This window comes from Psammomys obesus, unplaced genomic scaffold (genome assembly GCF_907164565.1).
Source record: "Psammomys obesus unplaced genomic scaffold, mPsaObe1.curated_primary_1811, whole genome shotgun sequence".
NCBI lineage: Eukaryota > Metazoa > Chordata > Mammalia > Rodentia > Muridae > Psammomys > Psammomys obesus.
This window is the reverse complement of record NW_026596051.1, coordinates 7,561,586-7,581,134: the sequence shown is the minus strand read 5'-3', so window position 1 is coordinate 7,581,134 and position 19,549 is coordinate 7,561,586. Positions and strand designations below refer to the sequence as shown.

The 19,549-nt window shown below is 40.0% G+C and overlaps 1 protein-coding gene across 4 annotated transcripts in view; it reads right to left on the bottom strand.

Moving 5' to 3' along the window:
• Cobl (cordon-bleu WH2 repeat protein) overlaps positions 1 to 19,549 on the bottom strand; it is a 244,038-nt gene that overhangs the window by 136,546 nt on the left and 87,943 nt on the right. For all 4 annotated transcript variants that reach the window (XM_055623924.1, XM_055623926.1, XM_055623925.1 and 1 more), the window contains exons 2-4: positions 15,425 to 15,628; positions 3,715 to 3,925; positions 1,443 to 1,671 (exon numbers count right to left, since the gene is read on the bottom strand). In XM_055623924.1, coding sequence (XP_055479899.1) covers positions 1,443 to 1,671; positions 3,715 to 3,925; positions 15,425 to 15,628 — 644 coding nt within the window. The remainder of the gene's footprint in view (positions 1 to 1,442; positions 1,672 to 3,714; positions 3,926 to 15,424; positions 15,629 to 19,549) is intronic.

The window sequence follows — 19,549 nt, the reverse complement described above, 5'->3', positions numbered from 1 at the left end:
TTTCTTTCTTTCTTTCTTTCTTTCTTTCTTTCTTTCTTTCTTTCTTTCTTTCTTTCTTTCTTTCTAGGAGACATTTTCTTTTCCTTTTATATTACAAAAGAAAACAGCACGCCCCCAAATGTCCAATAGTCCACGTTTAAACATAAACAGACAAACACACTCACAGCAACCTCGTCTGTGCCACCGATGCTGGGAGTACTATTGTCTATGTTTTTAAAAGATACTGGTTGGGAGATCATGCACGCTGCCCTGAGTTCAATCTCAAGTACCACAGCATCAGCAGCAATAAAACTTGACTAGATGCAATATTTTAAGTGTCAGAGCACTCTTCAGGAGACTAACGACTCCATGTACCTTATACTTCCTGCACTAAAACCTTTTCTTCTATGTCAAATGAGGAGATAAACTGAGAGTCTCTGGGAAAGGGAGGGTTGAGACGTGGCAAAGTATGGACCCATAGGAAATATACATAGGACTCTTGTTTTCACAATATATTTTCTAATAAAAAACAAATTTTTAGAAGAAATTATCTAAGAACCTATATCTTAAAGGCCATAGAAGAACATATAAAAGACAAACAGCATTTTTCCAAAGGCCAATTTATCTGGAGAATAAATAAGTAATAACGTAGGCAGCAGTAGTGTTAGTCAGCCCTGTTTTGTAAAGGTTCCCCTGCAGGTAACCATGGCTGCTCTGGCTTCATAATGGCAACATCCATGCCACCTTAAAGGGCAGCACACTTGGAAGTCCATCTTAAAACTAGAAAGTCAAGGGCTGTAAATTATGTTTTTGTTTGACAGTTATTTAACTAAAAATTGAAGCCATCATGTCAATCAGAAAAATCTGATTGCATAGTCTATTGCTCTATAACAACATCACACAGGGGCTGTCATTCATTGATGGCTCTAATGATCGTGTCACAATGTACCACACTCACACCATAGGTACAGCTTTGGCAATAGACTAGTGTAAAATCTGTCTGTAAGACTGATCCCAGGAACCAGAACTGATCAGTTTCCGAGGATGGTCGATGTGCTTCTGGAAATAAGCGGTGGATACAAGCAGTGACTACAGTGTGGGAGCAATGACAACTGAACTAAAACTCCAGCAGAATTCTAAGTAGTCTCTGAGTAGGAACAGGAAAGGGTGTACTCTCTTCTCACCATTTTTTTTTTCTGTTACTTGTCAGAGCTCAGAGGAAGACAGAGGCCAAAGCCATTTGCAGAAGTGGGAGGAGAGAGGCATACTTAGCATCACAGGGTATGGTACCAAGCCAAATTCTTCTTTGGCATACTTCACCACTGGACAAAGTCCCAGGTGCCTGAAGCTTCCCATCCCCATCTCTGGGTGGTACTGAGAGCATCAAGGAGAGAATATAGGTTTTGTGTGCATACCTCATGAGTCACTAGGCATCAGGGTATGTACAATGTAGCGAGCCTCACCTCTTCTATTGTCCCACGCATACAGCTCCTTTATGCCCAGTTCATTCAGGGACTTGGACAGCTCCAGCTCCTCCCCGGCAATGTTGTCCCTGAGCAGAACTATGTGATCTGGGCTGACCTCACACTTTGCGCAGATGACTGGAAGAATGTTTTGCAGTGGCACCTCAGGACTCACACGCACGACAGCTTTCTGTGTTCGCAGGTAGTTCACTACCAGTCGCACAGACTTCTGCAAGAACACACCAGACATGAATTCTATGAGTGCATCTTCCCGCAACTGCTTCAATTTCTGTTTTAATTCTAGGATTAAGTACAGCAGGATTTTTCCAGCCCCTGATCATTCTTCCACAAAGTCATGGGTCCTGGAAAAATAGCATAATGCATACTGAAAAATAAATATACAGAATATTAGTTGTTTGTTAGAATCTTTCTTATTAATTAGCAACTGCTAAATAACAGGAAAAACTGACATCCGTGAGGCACCTAAATTTAGACTCTGTATGTATACAGCCTTTCACAGATTCTGCTAAGACTTAGGCACAAAACATACATATACTTTTTCCTAAAGGAATTCTGTTTGCAAAGGGTATGAATAGTTTTAGAATCAGTCTTGTAAAAGAAAAATGCTTGCTAAAGAAGTCAAAATATCCACATAAATATATAAATATATATCTTAAAGGTATTATATATATATATTAAAAGTACATATAAGGTATGAACACAGACATATGTGTGGATACAGATCCACACATATGTATGTGTATATATATATATATACATATGCACTATATATATATTAACAAGAAATACATGTAATATTTTTCAAATACCTGACAGAACAATCAGAAAGAAAAACAACCTCTCTAAATTGGATGATCATAACTACCGACAGCGGCTCTAAGTAGCTTATCAAAAACTTGTAGGAGTCAAGGCTTCCTGCAGACTACTTCAGGTCACCCTCGCTGCTCTCCACAGGGTACAAAGAGTTTGCAAAGGTCAAGATAGCGTGTGTGAAGTGACAGATGAATGCCGTGGTCCTTTGAGACTCTGAGTAGCAGGCTTAGTGGACTTAATGAGCTGGAATTTAGGAGGAATACTGAGGCACCGCTCCAGCGTGGGATTCTCCGAGAGGAACTGTGCACACAGCCTGGGCGTAACTCTCCCTGGAGCCCAGGCAGTTAAGAGAAGCCATAGGATGTGAAGAGGTCCCTTCTCCATGAAAGGACTTTTGTCTGAAATACAATGAGAGTCTCCTACATTCTTAGGGTGGGAAGGTACCAATTATATTTTATTAATCACCAAAAGCTAGACATTCACTGGAAGTAATTACTGGCCTTACTGCCAGTTTTGAAAGCAAAAATATTGAGCATATTTTCCGAAAATCTGATTCAGGTAGTACTGCTTTAATTAGAGCCTGAAGACCATATTACAAAGCACTATAAGAATTTAAAATTAGTTTTATTTGGTAACTTATGGCTGCAACAAAATGACAACTAAGATATTTCCTGAATACAACAGTCTAAATATTCCTTAAACATTTAAAATTTAAATAATATATTTTGATCATATTCTTTCCCCACTCCTCTCAGGTCCTTTCTTCTTTCTACCCCGCACCCAAATTCATCCTCTCTGTCTCTCCCTCTGTCTCTCTGTCTCTATCTCTGTCTCTAGGTCTCTCTGTCTCTGTCTCTCTCCTCTTTGAGAACCAAAAGAAAACAAATAGCAAAAACAGAAATTAAAACAATTTTTCAAAGGGCCTATCTCTCGTCTCTAAGACGGTAAACTGTTTTATGGAGCTGTGTCTCATAGGGTCAGAAATCCAGAAATATGTGTGTCAAGATAGAAGTTACTAGTTAATAAGTAAAATTAATAAAACTGAAAACTCCAATTTTTATTTTTACCATAGTAGCAACATTCAAGTGCTCAGGTGCTACATGGGACCTGTGATTTATCATACTAGGAAATGCAGATTGAAGAACATTTCCATCTTCCAGGTGTTCTGATGGACAACTTTCCCTACAACAATTCCATCTGCATAATACAGAAAAGAACTGGTATTACAACAATAAACACTAATAAATCTCGGAAGTTCTATCTCCTGTAGCAAACCTAGTAAGTACCTAACTTCACCTGGCATAGATGAAGGAATCTCAACAGAGCGCTGTGCTAGGTACCCAAACAAAGCAACCCAGGCCTCTCTAGCACTCCTGTGTACTCACACACAAATCTATTATCTCTGTATATCCCCAGACAGAACGCAGGCACCACTGACCTCAGGCACCTTCGTTAGGCCAGGTTTAACTTTCTCTTCGGGGACTTTTTCTTTCAGAAGTACAGTGTGTACATTCAAGGACCCAATCAAAGTGTTTGGCTTAAAACTCAAAGGCTGTTGGGTCTCAGAAGACCAGATCTCCAGGACATGGTGAGAAGGATTCAGATGGTTCTCAAGGCAGAGTTCAACCAGAAGGTCCATCATTGCATGGCTGGAAAGGAGAAAACAAAGCATCATTATCAGGACTGTCTGTAGGTTCCCTTCTGTCTAGATGAGCAAGCTGAACAAATGGACATCTGGACGTGTGAAAAAGCCTAAACTCTTGTGGGGAAAAAAAAGATGGAGGGAGAAGAAAGTAGTAGCAATTTAAAAACCAAGTTCTTATGCACAATTCTGTAATGCCATGTTAACAGTTTCAATGCTAACTAAAATTACATGTTAGTAGCCCATCAAAATCATCATAATACAAACATGAGTTCTATTTCTGGTTAAATCCATGCATATCCTAGGTTAACAATCTAAATTCTATAAGCAAAACCTACACAACGTATGGTTCCATAGCACTAACTTTTCAGTTATTTGTAAGTGTAAAGTATCAAAGGACAAAATTTTAAGTTGAAGAATTGATAGGCACTTGGATGATCAACAAGCCAAAAAAATAGATATTATTCAGCAGAAACTGACAGTCTCTTCCAACTCCAAATTTAAAAAAAATGGGAATCTTGAACATACTATAACAAATAAACAGACTGAATCAGTAATTAAAGCTCATCTAAGAGGAAAATCTAAAACAAAATGGTGCAATGGAAAATTATACTAAATATCCAAAGAATAACACATCAGTGCTTCTTAAACTCTTCAACAACAGCAACAATGAACACCTCCAAACTACAACACCAGGGATGAAAACACAGGGATAAAAAAACTTCAATAAAAATAGTAACAAATGCAATTTAACAGTACATTAAAAATGAGTATATTACATGAACAAGTGGGATCTATTCCTTTAATTCAAGCCTGGTTCAATAAATAATAAATAATGTGATAAATAAAGAATGTGATGTATCATACCATCAAAATGAACCATAAACATGCACAAATATATCTCAATTCATTCTAAAAATACTTTACAAAATCCTGTATCTATTCATGATTTTAAAAATCTCCTATCACCATATATATATAAGAATTGACTGCACTATAATAAAAAACTCATATACACAGTTAAGAAATAAGGGAGAATGTGTAAAAGTACATGTTGAATTGAGAAAATATTACAGATCACTTACTGGTCATTACTAGGTCGTTTATTTGAAAATTTTTAAAATAAATAAAATCTAGTCCCAGTTTAGAGAAAACCCAGCAGTGAGCGGATGTCCTTGTCCTTCCCTCCTTTGCTCTGAGTAAATGCAATGTCAAAAGAATCTCCCAAATCCCCTACTTTGCATTCATATATACCCAGAACATTTTGATTGGTCCAAAGAAACACTCAAGAGTATCTCCAGGACAATGCTTCCCATCTTCTTTCTAAGAGGACAGTAACAACATGTGCTAAGCAGTACAACAATATTTCTCATGAAGTTGCTACCTGTGTCCCTAGGATATTGGATGGGAGGGACCAGAGGCTGGTGGCAGCCTATGGTTTGAAGATGTTGAGCTTGGAGATGTTCATTTGTTGCTGATGTTAAAGAGTTTAAGATGCACTGGTATGTTATTCTTTGAATATCTGGTATAATTTTCTGTTGCATTCTTTGGTTCGAGGTTGTCCTTTTTTTTTAATTTTATTTTTTTCTTATCAGTTACATTTTATTAACTCTGTATCCCAGCGTGTCCCGATCCCTCATTCCCTCCCAGTCCCTCCCTCCCTCCCTCATCTCCACCCTGCCCCTTTCCAAGTCCACTGATAGGGGGGACCTCCTCCCCATTCATCTGATCCTGTTTTATCAGGTATCTTCAGGACTGGCTGCAAAGCTCTCCTCTGAGGCCTAACAGGACTGCTCCTCCCTTGGGGAGTGGGGAGGCCAAAGAGCCAGTCATTGAGTTCCTGTTAGAAATAGTCCTTGTTCCCCTCACTATGGGAAACCAATTGGTTACTGAGCTACCACAGGCTACATCTGAGCAGAGGTTCTAGGTTATATCCATACATGGTCCTTGGTTGAATGTCAGTCTCAGAAAAGACCCCTGTGCCCAGTTATATTTGGTCCTTGTGGAGCTCCTATCCTTTCCTCATCAGACTAACTCCCCTTCTTTCTTATGATTCCCTGTACTCTGCCAAAGGTTTGGTCATGAGTCTTTGCTTTGAAAACACTGCTAGTTAGAGTCTTTCAAATGCCCTCAGTAGACTCCTGTCATACATTCAATGCACATCCCATCTGTCTTTCTAAACGAGGATTGATAATCTTACCCCATGTCCGCTCTCTTGATTATCTTTTTTAGGTGTACAGATTTCATTATGTTTATCACATCTAATAGGTCTATATAAGTGAGTATATACCGTGTTTGTCTTTCTCCTTCTGGGATATTTCACTCAGGATGATCTTTTCTAGATCCCACCATTTGCCTGCAAATTTCATGATTTCCTCCTTTTTGATTGCTGAGTAGTATTCCATTGTGTAAAACTACCACAATTTCTGTACCCATTCCTCCGTTGATGGACATCTGGGTTGTTTCCAGGTTCTGGCTATTACAAATAAAGCTGCTATAAACATGGTTGAGCAAATATCCCTTTTGTGTACTTGAGCAAACTTTGGGTATATACCTAGCAGTGGTATAGCTGGGTCTTGAGGAAGCACTATTCCTAATTGTCTTAGAAAGCGCCAGATAGATTTCCAGAGTGGTTGTACCAGTTTACATTCCCACCAGCAGTGGAGGAGGGTTCCCTTTTCTCCACAACCTCTCCAGCATGTGCTATCACTTGAGTTTTTCATCTTGGCCATTCTGATGGGTGTAAGGTGAAATCTCAGGGTCGTTTTGATTTGCATTTCCCTAATGGCTAATGAGGTTGAGCATTTCTTTAAGTGTTTCTCTGCCATTCGATGTTCCTATTTCGAGAATTCTCTGTTTAGCTCTGTTCCCCATTTTTTAAGTGGATTACTTGGTTTGTTGCTTTTCTGCTTCTTTAGTTCTTTATATATACTGGATATTAGCCCTCTGTCAGATAAAGGGTTGGTGAAGATTCTTTCCCAATCTGTAGGCTGTCTATTTGTTTTGATGACAGTGTCTTTTGCTTTACAGAAGCTTTTCAGTTTCATGAGGTCCCATTTATTGATTGTTGCTCTTAGAGCCTGTGCTGTTGGTGTTCTGTTCAGGAAGTTGTCTCCTGTGCCAAGGAGTTCTAGGCTGTTCCCCACTTTTTTTTCCAACTGATTTAGAGTATCTGGTTTTATGTTGAGGTCCTTGATCCACTTGGACTTTAGTTTTGTGCAGGGTGATAAATATGGATCTACTTTCATTTTTCTGCATGTAGACATCCAGTTGGTCCAGCACCATTTGTTGAAGATGCTGTCTTTTTTCCATTGAATGGATTTGGCTTCTTTGTCAAATATTGAGTATTCATAGGTGTGTGGGTTTATTTCTGGGTCTTCTATGCGGTTCCATTGATCCTCCTTTCTGTTTCTATGCCAATACCATGCAGTTTTTATTACTGTTGCCCTGTAGTACAGCTTGAGATCGGGAATGGAGATACCTCCAGATGATCTGTTGTTGTACAGGATCGTTTTGGAGATTCTGGGTTTTTTGTTTCTCCATATGAAGCTGAGAATCTTTTTTTCAAGGTCTGTAAAGAATTGAGTTGGTATTTTGATGGGAATTGCATTGAATCTGTAGATTGCTTTTGGCAGGATGGCCATTTTCACAATGTTAATCCTACCAATCCATGAGCACGGGAGATCTTTCCATCTTCTGAGATCTCCTTCAATTTCTTTCTTCAAAGACTTGAAGCTTTTCTCAAACAGGACTTTCACTTGCTTGGTTAGAGTCACACCAAGGTACTTTATGTTATTAGTGGCTATTGTGAAGGGTGTTGTTTCCCTAATTTCTTTCTCGGCCCTTTTGTCTTTGGTATACAGGAGGGCTTCTAATTTTTTTGAGTTGATTTTGTATCCTGCCACTTTGCTGAAGGTGTTTATCAGCTGAAGGAGTTCTCTAGTTGAATTTTTGGGGTCATTCATATATACTATCATATCATCTGCGAATAGTGACACTTTGACCTCTTCCTTTCCGATTTGTATCCCCTTGATCTCCTTTAGTTGTCTTATTTCTCTGGCTAGGACTTCAAGTACTATATTGAAGAGGTAGGGAGAGAGTGGGAAGCCTTGTCTTGTCCCTGATTTCAGTGGGATTGATTTAAGTTTCTCTCCATTGAGTTTGATGTTGGCTATAGGCTTGCTGTATATTGCCTTTACTATGTTTAGATATGTGCCTTGTATTCCTGATCTCTCCAAGACTTTAAACATGAATGGGTGTTGGGTTGTTTTTTTTTTTTTTTTTTTGATGACATTTAATAAAGTAAAATAAGTCTGGGGTAAAGCTCATTGGCACAACTCTTGACTATTATGAAAGGAGCCCTAGGCTCAACATGTAGCACTATGGAAAAATAAAATAAAAGAACAACAAAATGCCATCCTCAATAGGCTGAAGAGATGGTTCAGTGGTCAGGGGCATTTCCTGAAGATTGTATCTTGCAGGAGATCTGGATTTGGTTCCCCACATCCACATGGTAGCTTACAACCATTTGTAACTCTTCTTGACACCCTCTTCTGGTCCCAATGAGCACCAGGAACATATTCAATGAATTTAGTATATATGCAAGCAAAATGTTCACGTATGTAAAATTAAAAAAAATACACCTTTAAAAAATACTAATTTCCATTCAATGTCTTGTTGGTAGCCTACGGCTACTATATATTCACACGTTGTTCCAGTATGAGCAATCAGAACCCTCATTCTGGGGTTTCTAAAAACTGGTAGTTCTGGGACTCAATTTACACCCAGGTCTATAGATAATGATGCCAGTGTTGTTTCTGGCAACTGGGGACTCCATTTCTACCACATAAACATATGAATATAAATTATCAAAGAAACAAAAAGCACACAGCCACTAACTGCTACCACCCAAACATTAAGGTCTGAAGAATAACCACAGTCCTTGGAAACATATCTGAAACACAAAGTGCAGTAAAAGGGAGCATTCAGGCTTTGGGGCTTTCTCCACTGCAGAGGACACAACCTTTTTCGTTAGCAGAAGCTAATATATGCAACTCTATTTATTGACAGTGTAAATCAATTAAGTCAATGTACATAATATGGTGTTCAAATCTCAAACTTTATATCTAAAATGGTGTTCCAAGCTTAGCTGACCCATTCCTTACATGATACTGTCCTCTGTCCTCCCAAGTCAACAAGGAAAGGTTGTAATTTTCCCAGAGTGTTTCATCCTGAGGAAGTTGCAGCTACAGTTTGACATTTGAGGTGGGAGCAGTTATCAAAAACTAATACCCTAACGATTCCAACTTATTAAGTGGAGAGAGAGGGGAGAGGCATAAAAGCAGGCAAAGCCCCAAACTCTGAGACTATAGAACCCAGTAAACTAGATATTGCTCACCATACATATTGCATTTTGCAAAGAGTACAGAGTCTTAATTTCAGCCTTGAGGGACAAACAGGTCCCCATACCTTCCTGGTGCTAAGAACCTACATCCAGCTCAGATCAGTTTTTATGGAAAGGTGAGGAGCTTTGGGGACAGAGAGGACTGAAGCCTTGCTAGATGCTCCACATTGCCCCCCAGCCATCCCTCACTGTGAGAGCCCTGATGGAGCTGTTTCTTGAGGGCTGAGTTGACTCTAAGGGGAACCTGGGTGCATAGAAAAAAACACAGGACACTGGATCAATTTATTATGAGGGTGACACTTTATTTAAAAGAGGATGCTCACTGGCATGACTCCTCATGACTTTGCCCCTATATACTCCTCAGGAGCCTGTGTGAAGCAAAGTGTGAGAGGGCCCAGGTCTCTCCCAGTTTGTAGCACACCTGTTAAATGCTACTGGATGGCATTTAAAACACTCTAAGAAGCTCCTCAGATTTCTACACGCTCCTTTGATACTCCTGAAGAAACTTATCTGGAAAGGGAAGAACAGCCCTCTTCATATTGGCAATGCCCAAGAATGGACAAATGTACTAGCTGCCTACAGTCCCTGTGGGTTTTTAATACAGATCCATCAGCTCACAACTTGCCTATGAACAAAGAACTAATGACTCTATGCTATTGGTATTATGTGTATGCCTACACATGGTCTTAGTAGGTCACTTTGTCACTAGGACACAGAATTTTCCAAAGACTGGCAAGGCTACTTGGCCACTCCTTATCGTTCTCACCACCTGCTGAGTCTGGCCTCTCCTCTCCATGATCTCCTAGAGAAGTACTGGCCCCTGGTCCACAGCTAATCTCTTTCCCATTGTATTACTCAGCCAGGTACTCAGGCAGCTGGTGTGGAATCCTGGGATCACTATGTATAGCCTCTCTGACCCAGGAAAACTGGCTGCATTGCTTTGTGCCTCAGTTTCCTCACTGTAAGGGCATTAGGCTAGCCCTACCTGTTGCTGGCGATTCCGTGAATTAATAGCTTCAAGAAACTAAACAGTGTCAGCCCAGTAGCAGACACCATGTCACTACTTGCTAAGTACATGATAGTTTTTCTCTTTTTTTCCGTGTGAATTTTATACAGCTATGGCAGAGTATTACAGTCTGTATGTGACAGAGTGTCACCCTGATCTCAGCAAGTGACATCAGACCATTGAATTGCAAAATAGTTTTTCGCATCTCCCAAGGAATGAAAGAAACTCAACAAGCAGACATACTGAGAATATCAAAGGCAGAGTCAGGCATGTTAGAAAGTTAAGCAGTGCTAGAGATCTGGCGCCAGTGATGATGCCATAAAGACACCTAGGAATCTGAATAAAAAATGCAAAATATTCCTCTTCCCCACTTCTCTATCTAAGCACCATCTATAATTAAGGTAAAAGCACAAGTTTAATAGAAGAACAAAAGTTATAGTAAAAAAAAAAAGGGGAAAAAAAGAAAGTTATAATTAAAAAAATTACAACAAAAGTTTATAGTGACCACCCCAAAAACAAGTTAGCTGAAGGGCTTGCTTACAACTGCAAGTCTCTTTTAATTTTTCTCCCATTTATCCTTCTGCATGGCTTTTTTCTTCCAGCTGCTTTAGCCCTCTGCTGCCCAGTGCCTTTTAACTTTCATAACACAGAGATGAAACTATTTCTGGGCACTTGTTATAAACTTTAATTTGAAATTTGTAATTTGTTTCTCTTACAAATATTGCTTTCCAAATGTATACAAAGTTCAAAAATTCGTCTTGCCTGAGCCAGTGACTTCAGTAAGAAACTGGTCTTCTATTTCACATGGCATTTTTCAGAGTCCTACTGAGGGACTAAACAAGGAATGCCACCACTTTACTCATGCTAGTGGCTACTCAGAGACCAAAAGGCCAAAGTCCGAGAGGTCACAAACCAACTACACTCCTGGGACAGAGGGAGCTTCTCTCCAGATGGAAGCCTGCTATTACACCATACTCTCAGATGAACAAGGGAGAAAGGCACTGAAGACACTCAGTCTGGCAAGATAAGGACAAAGAGGCCTCTCTGTAGACTATATGTACTCCAGTCTCCTTCCTCATGTCATCCAGCTAGTTAGGGTCCAGACTCACTCTCAGCACAGAGGGCCTGGTCAAGGACAGAGCCAAGAGCATGTTGTTAGGGAAAGAACTTCTGGATGAGCATGCTTTCTGAAACTTTAGATCATGTGGAGACATAGTTTGATGGGCCACACCCATGGTATTCTGATAGAGCTGAGCTTGGGTGGGGCTGAAAAGCTATACTTCTTCTTTCCCTGGTGGTGTCAGTGCTACAGATTTAGGAGCTCATCTTTAGAATACCAAACATCAAGACATTTGGAATCTATCTTGACTGAATGGGTCACTAGGGGTAGGTATGGAAACTGCTTTCACAGGTGTATGTGGACAGTTTTAAAACAAACAATTTGTTTGCATGGCCAAATATCAAGTGTTCCAGTGTGTCCTAGTTTCTTGTATGGACCAAGGCCAGCATGTGGCCCTGAGCTCTGGGTGAGGCATACAATGAGGTCAATGCAAATCCTGAGAGAAAGTCCAGTCTGACAGGTTCATGTGGCATCAAAGAGGCAAGGCAAGATGTAATCAAGGTCCTTGGCAAACAGTCTGAGGATCTTCACCAGGGAACATGTAGACAAGACACCATCACAGTCATGAATAAGATAGGTGACCAGAAATGGGAGTATAGATAGGGAAGTCTTGTGGCCAGATGTAAAACTTCAGATTTGAGCTGAAATCTCCAGCAAGGATCCAGTTTCATAAAACCCTGGGTCCTGGTCAACAAGCACTAGAGAGAGAACAATGGAGTAAAATTCCAGAGACTTGATCTCTCAAGGCCCAGCAGCTGTTGCCTGTCTATAAAAAGTCTAATGATTTGTATTTAGATAGAGCTTCAGGTTGCTAACTGTCAAAAGCCTGCCTTCTTAAGGCAACTAAACTTGTAAACCATCTGAAAGCAATGTTGGTTGGAATTTTTGACCTCAAGAGAGGAGCTAAGCTTAAGCTAGGAATCCAGGAAAACCTGGTGTTTGTCCAGTTCAGTAGTGATGCCATATGATGTGGGTTACCAGAGCAGGTTTGGACACGTTCTTCCAGAAGGTATCCCTGTTCTGATCACAGTAACTCTTACCCTTTCTTAACTCCACCCTCATTGTCTTTCACCTGCAGTGTCTTAGAAGTTACCTTTCTTCAGTCTGTATAGCAGTAGTTTTCTACCTTCCCAATGCTTCCATCCTTTAATATGGTTCCTCATGTTTGGACACTCCTAACCATAGAATTATTTTGTTGCTACTTTATAACAGTAATGTCATGACTGTTTGAATTGTAATGTAAATATCTGAAATGCAGGATATCTTATATGTGACCCCTGTGAAAGGGTCATTCAACCCCCATCAACCAACAGGTTGAGAAGTCTTGGTCGATAGCATTCTGTGTCCAGCTTGTAGGAAAGGCATGTGTTTTCTATATGTTGTTCCTCATTCAGTGGATGACTGAGGCAGATTCAACCGAATTATCCTTGAGGAACTAATATGGGATGTCTTAAAAATTCATGCAAATTTTATGTGCCACTTTTAATGTTTGTTTTTCCTTGTGCTTAAAGAAAATTAGTACTCAGAAGCCAGGTTTCTTATAACTTGTGCAGGCTGCAGAAGAACGTCTGTATGTGCAGGCTCCTCTGCCTCCCTCTCCAGTCTATATTCTGCAACATGGACCTGCCTGCTTCTCACGAGGGGTGCTTGGCAAATGTTCTGCTTTTCCCTGCCACCTGAGATACCCTTTTCCCGGTGACACACACAAGTTTGTAATTTATTATTTATTCTGCTCAATAGATAAATGTACATTTTAATATTTAGTAATCTATCAGGAACTCACAAAACAATCCTTCCCTTCAGTGGGACTGGAATATGACAATTATCAGAGCAAGCATAGTACCTTCTATAAATGATCAAGCTTTGTGTTAGTGAAAACATTTTCTTTCCTATAGTAGCAAGGCTTGTTGATGTAAATGCCAGACCCTTAATCTTGTTATTTCTTCACAGAAAAGACAGTATCCTTTATTAGGAAAGGAAGAAGAAAAGGAGGGGGAGATGGGAGGGAGGTAGAAAAGAAGGAAGAAAGTTGAGTAAGGTCACTTTTCTCTAAATAATGATGCTTTTTAATAGCTTCTCCTACAGATTTAATAACTAGGAAGTGGAAGTTCTTGCACTGCTTTACAAGGCTTAAGACATGGATTTCCTTGCACAGGTATGAACTTGTCTTTTCTGTGGTGTTTGGGTACAGTGGTTCTTAGGGAAAGAATTACAGGACTGAACACTGGGAGAGATTTCCCCTATTCTGGAGAAAGGAACACTTGCCTTTCCCTGCCAGATGTCCCTTCGCTGTGTAAACCAATGTGGATGTGACTAATTTTCTACACTAAGACGACACAGCCCAACACTGTCAACACTTAAGAGCCTTTTATGAAGCTCCCCCGGGGCTGAGGGTACTGTGTCTTCAAAGATATTCTCTTCACTTGTGCTCCCAATTAAAGCAATGGGACTGCTGGCTTCCTTCCCACCCACCATTCAGAGAGCTGGCAACCCCACTCCTAAAGGCCTGCCAGACTTTCTTCCTTAGTCAGGAACTGTTCCAAGCCTGATCCTTATGTCTTAATATTTAAGAACAGATAGGGACTTTTATTTGTGTTTCTAAATTCAAGAGCAGCTCAAAAAAATCAAAACCGACTATGATTGCAGACTGGGGTCAGAAGCTCTCTATCACTAGCATGTTTTCCCCATCAGGCAATGCACGGTTCAGGGCTGGCTACATTTTGTAAACTGTGGTTTAGGGCAAAACAAGCATACTCTTTGCTAAAGCCACTGGTTTAAGCAGAAGAGGAAAAAAATGTAACAAAAACGCAAACAAGAGCCAGGAATCTGACAACAGCCCACATCTTATTAAAGAGTGAAACACACCCTTGCCTGTAGCACCCAGAGGGAGGCCAGGCACTGAGGATTCTGGGCTGATGCTGGTTCTTCCTGACTCTAAGCTTCCCTGATTAGGAAGAGAACGTTATCTGAATAATTGATGAGGCTCTCAGTAGTCTCAGTAGCAATCTTACAAAACTGCATGGTGATAACTTCTGCTCTTAGGGGAAAAAAAAACAACTGAAGGTCCAGAGAGCACAATGCATTTACTTGAAAGCATTTTTCAGAAATATTTCTACTTTCTAGGAGGAACACCACCTTTCCTTGTGCTTGTCAAAGAAGATTTGTGTATTATTATCCAGATGCCACAATCTAAGAGAAGAAAAAGCAGTAACTATCAACTGAGACAAAATATAAAAATGGTAAATAAACTGGCAGAATGGCACGCATTCTAAACTCAGTTTTAAAACTATGAAATTTTAAAACATACTCCTTACATTATAAGGCTTTGTGGGAAATGTGTGCTGAATGTAATGGCTATTCTATAAAATAACCAAACACACATAGAAACTCTTGTAGTTCAGTCTTTGAGGTGGGCTGGGGAAATGCCACAAGGTGTCAGTCTCAAGTTTAAACACCTCCTTTGATGCTAATGTGAAGATTTTCCTGCACCCAGGACAAAGGCTGCAAGGAAGAACCCTACTGAAAAATTACTTCTTACACTATGCTGGTGGTAAAACTTTCAATGACAATGTGATATTACCTATTACAAGTAAAGGCATGGTATCTTAGAGCACAAGAGTTCCAGTCCTGGGTGTTTACAGAGGCTGGAAGCAATATTCATCAACATTGTGTTTAATTATCACATAAAGTAATTTTGAAAATTTACTTTTCTCTGATCCCAAACTCTTATCAGGATAGGCTTGAAGTCCTGGCTCCTCTAAAGACTATGGAGAGCCTGGCTGAGCCAGTCAGCCCACACTATTGCCAGTGAGAACATTTCCCAGGCTATCATCTTGTACCAATCTATAGCATGCATTCTAATCTTGGTCAGATTCAACATGGAACTAATTACAACATGCTCACACCCATTCTTCCCTTTCTTCCCACACACATGAAAAGGAACACAGGAACCTCCGCCCAGGTGCCAGGATCTTACCTCCCACTGACCACACTCTGCTTCTCTAGTCCACTGGGCAGAACCACAGTGATATCCAAGGTGCTGTTCTGTAGTGCCTCCTTCATGTGGATCAGGCTTTGCTGTGAACCCAGTGTGGCATCATGAGGCAGTTTCTGTTCACTGTGGACATTCTGGGCAGCAGGCTTTCCAGGAGGTGGTGGAGCACGGGCCTTCATCTTCCTTCTTGAAAACGAAAACACAGAAAACTAGATGAGGCTTTTATGCTTGCCTCCAAAGGACTCATCCTTCAAGGCATTTACGGCTTGCTTCAGAAATACCTTGAGAGCTTTGAGGTCCTTTTAAAGTATGTCAGCGGTCTCCAGTACTGACAGATAATATCTTCCACAAACATGTAAAAACCAAACCAGTTCAAAGAAACACCATGGGAAGCATTTTTGAAAGTGCTTCTGAAAAAGAAACATCCTAAAAATGTGGTCCCCATCTGGAAGGAACATGTCCTATTTTCTAGCCACCCTGGTCAAGTGTAGGTGTGAGCATCCAAGTTTGCTGTCCTGGCCCTTTCTGGGTTCTTCATGCTGGCTCACCACTAGTAAGCAAGTGGGCATCCCAAAGTTCTTGCTTCCATCCTTTCCAGCTCAAGATCTAGGACTAGGTCTAAGGATCTGGATCTGTGAATCTATAATACTGGATAATATTTGGATGGCAAATAAAGCCATCCGACATTATCGAGAAAATCCCTCAGTGCGGTACCGTAAATATAGACACGGTCATGGATGTAGCTGTGAGCAGCACATGTGCACTGTAGTGAGTCGTAGTGCCCTAACACACAACCCCTTGTTGTGTGTTCATTTTCACCTTATTTCAAACTGTGACTTGAATGCTCCCTGAAACTCAGAGGCAATCTCCTAGGCCCTGTCAACAAGACACCCACCCGATGGTTACTCCAGATAGTGAAGAAAGGCAACTAGCGTAGACACTCCATTTTACATATTGAATCATGTATATGTATCATACATGTACATGCATACACGTATGTTTAGAAGTATGTTTATATAAGCACATGTAAAGCTATGTGCATATCTATGTAAATGTATACGCATTAGTTTATATACTAAGGCCTTAATTTATAAAGACCCTGTGTATTTTATTACAATAGTAGCTATGGTTTACTCAGAAGCACTTCACATTCATTGGGACCGTTACAGTAACTTTCTTGGCGTACCTAATAACCACCTATTCATTCAATAGTTACGTTTCAGATCACAAAATATTTTTCAGTCCAGATGATCGGGAGCTCACTTGAATGCCCACGATCACTGAGTGTCAGGAAGAGGTGGGAACCATACCCAGCTGACATCGTGGTGCACCCCCCCCCGCCTGCTTTCTCTCTATCCTGCATCGCCAGCCCTAGCCAGATCCACACAGAGGCACTGAAAAACCACCATGCACCCTGACTCCTTCTTGCACAGATGACTTTTGTAGGCATTTTGACATGAAGTTTCAAAGATAATAGACAGCCTTCTAGAAATTTATTATCAAGATGCTCATGAGACAATACTATGTGATAGGATGACACAATTTCTAACCATAGACAAATAATCTAATACCACATACCAATGCTATATTTCAACTGTTATTGCTTATTTCCTAGACATAAATTCATAGACATAAATTAAATGAGTAACTAATATGACATATCAATAAAAATCAAATTACTTTACAATAAATTATTTTATGATAAATTATTTTATTGGTACCCACAATTAAAAATATGAAACACAATGAGCAAAATCAGAATCTTTTAAAATAAGCTTCAGAATATTTGTTCAGGAAAACATTTTTAGAGAGGATTACATTACAGCAATAGTCTGTGTAACAGTCTAGAAAGACACAGCAAATAATTACCAGTGGGGTGATGCCAGATATGACATGTGCTTTGCTACTGTAATGTGTGTTACTTAGGAAACACAAGACATCATTTAGAAATGGGAACAAGCAGCAAATGGGATCCAGAACAGGCTGTAAGCTTCCAGATGTCCTCACCATGGTTAATGCAGAGACAGGAATGTCACTTGGTTGCTATTCTCTGGTATGGTAAGTAGTTATAAATTAACTTATAGAAACCCAAACCATAAGATTTATGTTATAATATTTGTATGTTATACTATATTTTAACTGTTATTGCTCATTTCCTTTTCATTCATAGACATAAAAATCAGAACGTCCAGAAGCAGCAGTACACTCATACAACCCTAACACTCAGGAGGGTGAAATAGGAAGTAGCAAATTCCAGGCCACCCTGGGCTACATAGGTGAGTTTCATGCCCAATATGGGCTATATGAAATTAAAAATATTTTTAAAATTTTTTTAAAATGAAATTGTTACTATGAGAGGACCCATTATTTACTGTGTTATATTTTTATCTGTGCTGCTCTTAATGGTAAGACTGTTCGTATTTTAAATAACAGAGAGGCACGTTTTCCCAGTGTTACAAACAAGTAGAGCTACCCTCAAACCCAGACAATTTACATGTCTGAAATGTTAATCACTATATTATCTGGTCTCTTTGAAGGACAGCAGTTAATTCCCTTTTAAAGATTGAAAACATGCTATTACAAATAATGCTGCTATAAACATGGTTGAGCAAATATCCCTTTTGTGTACTTGAGCAAACTTTTGGTATATACCTAGCAGTGGTATAGCTGGGTCTTGAGGAAGCACTATTCCTAATTGTCTTAGAAAGCGCCAGATAGACTTCCAGAGTGGTTGTACAGTTTACATTCCCACCAGCAGTGGAGGAGGGTTCCCCTTTCTCCACAACCTCTCCAGCATGTGTTGTCCCTTGATTTTTTCATCTTGGCCATTCTGATGGGTGTAAGGTGATATCTCAGGGTCATTTTGATTTGCATTTCCCTGATGGCTAATGAGGATGAGCATTTCTTTAAGCGTTTCTCTGCCATTCAATATTCCTCTGTTGAGAATTCTCTGTTTAGCTCTGTTCCCCATTTTTTAATTGGATTACTTGGTTTGCTGCTTTTCAGCTTCTTTAGTTCTTTGTATATACTCATATTAGTCCTCTGTCAGATAAAGGGTTAGTGAAGATTCTTTCCCAATCTGTAGGCAGGCGTTTTGTTTTGATGACAGTGTCCTTTGCTTTACAGAAGCTTTTCAGTTTCATGAGGTCCCATTTATTGATTGTTGCTCTTAGAGCCTGTGCTGTTGGTGTTCTGTTCAGGAAGTTGTCTCCTGTGCCAATGAGTTCTAGGCTGTTCCCCACTTTTTCTTCTAACAGATTTAGAGTATCTGGTTTTATGTTGAGGTCTTATGTTGATCCACTTGGACTTTAGTTTTGTGCAGGGTGATAAATATAGATCTATTTTCATTTTTCTGCATGTGGACATCCAGTTGGACCAGCACCATTTGTTGAAGATGCTGTCTTTTTTCCATTGAATGGTTTTGGCTTCTAAACAACCCAGATGTCCATCAATGAAGGAATGGGTACAGAAATTGTGGTATTTTTACACAATGGAATACTACTCAGCAATCAAAAAGGAGGAAATCATGAAATTTGCAGGCAAATGGTGGGATCTAGAAAAGATCATCCTGAGTGAAATATCCCAGAAGGAGAAAGACAAACACGGTATATACTCACTTATATAGACCTATAAGATATGATAAACATAATGAAATCTGTACACCTAAAAAAGATAATCAAGAGAGCGGACATGGGGTAAGATGATCAATCCTTGTTTAGAAAGACAGATGGGATGCACATTGAACATATGACAGGAGTCTACTGAGCGCATTTGAAAGACTCTAACTAGCAGTGTTTTCAAAGCAAAGACTCATGACCAAACCTTTGGCAGAGTACAGGGAATCATAAGAAAGAAGGGGAGTTAGTCTGATGAGGAAAGGATAGGAGCTCCACAAGGACCAAATACATCTGGGCACAGGGTCTTTTCTGAGACTGACATGCAACCAAGGACCATGTATGAATGTAACCTAGAACCTCTGCTCAGATGTAGCCTCTGGTAGCTCAGTAACCAATTGGTTTCCCATAGTGAGGGGAACAAGGACTATTTCTAACAGGAAGTCAATGGTTGGCTCTTTGGCCTCCCCACCCCCCAAGGGACCAGCAGTCC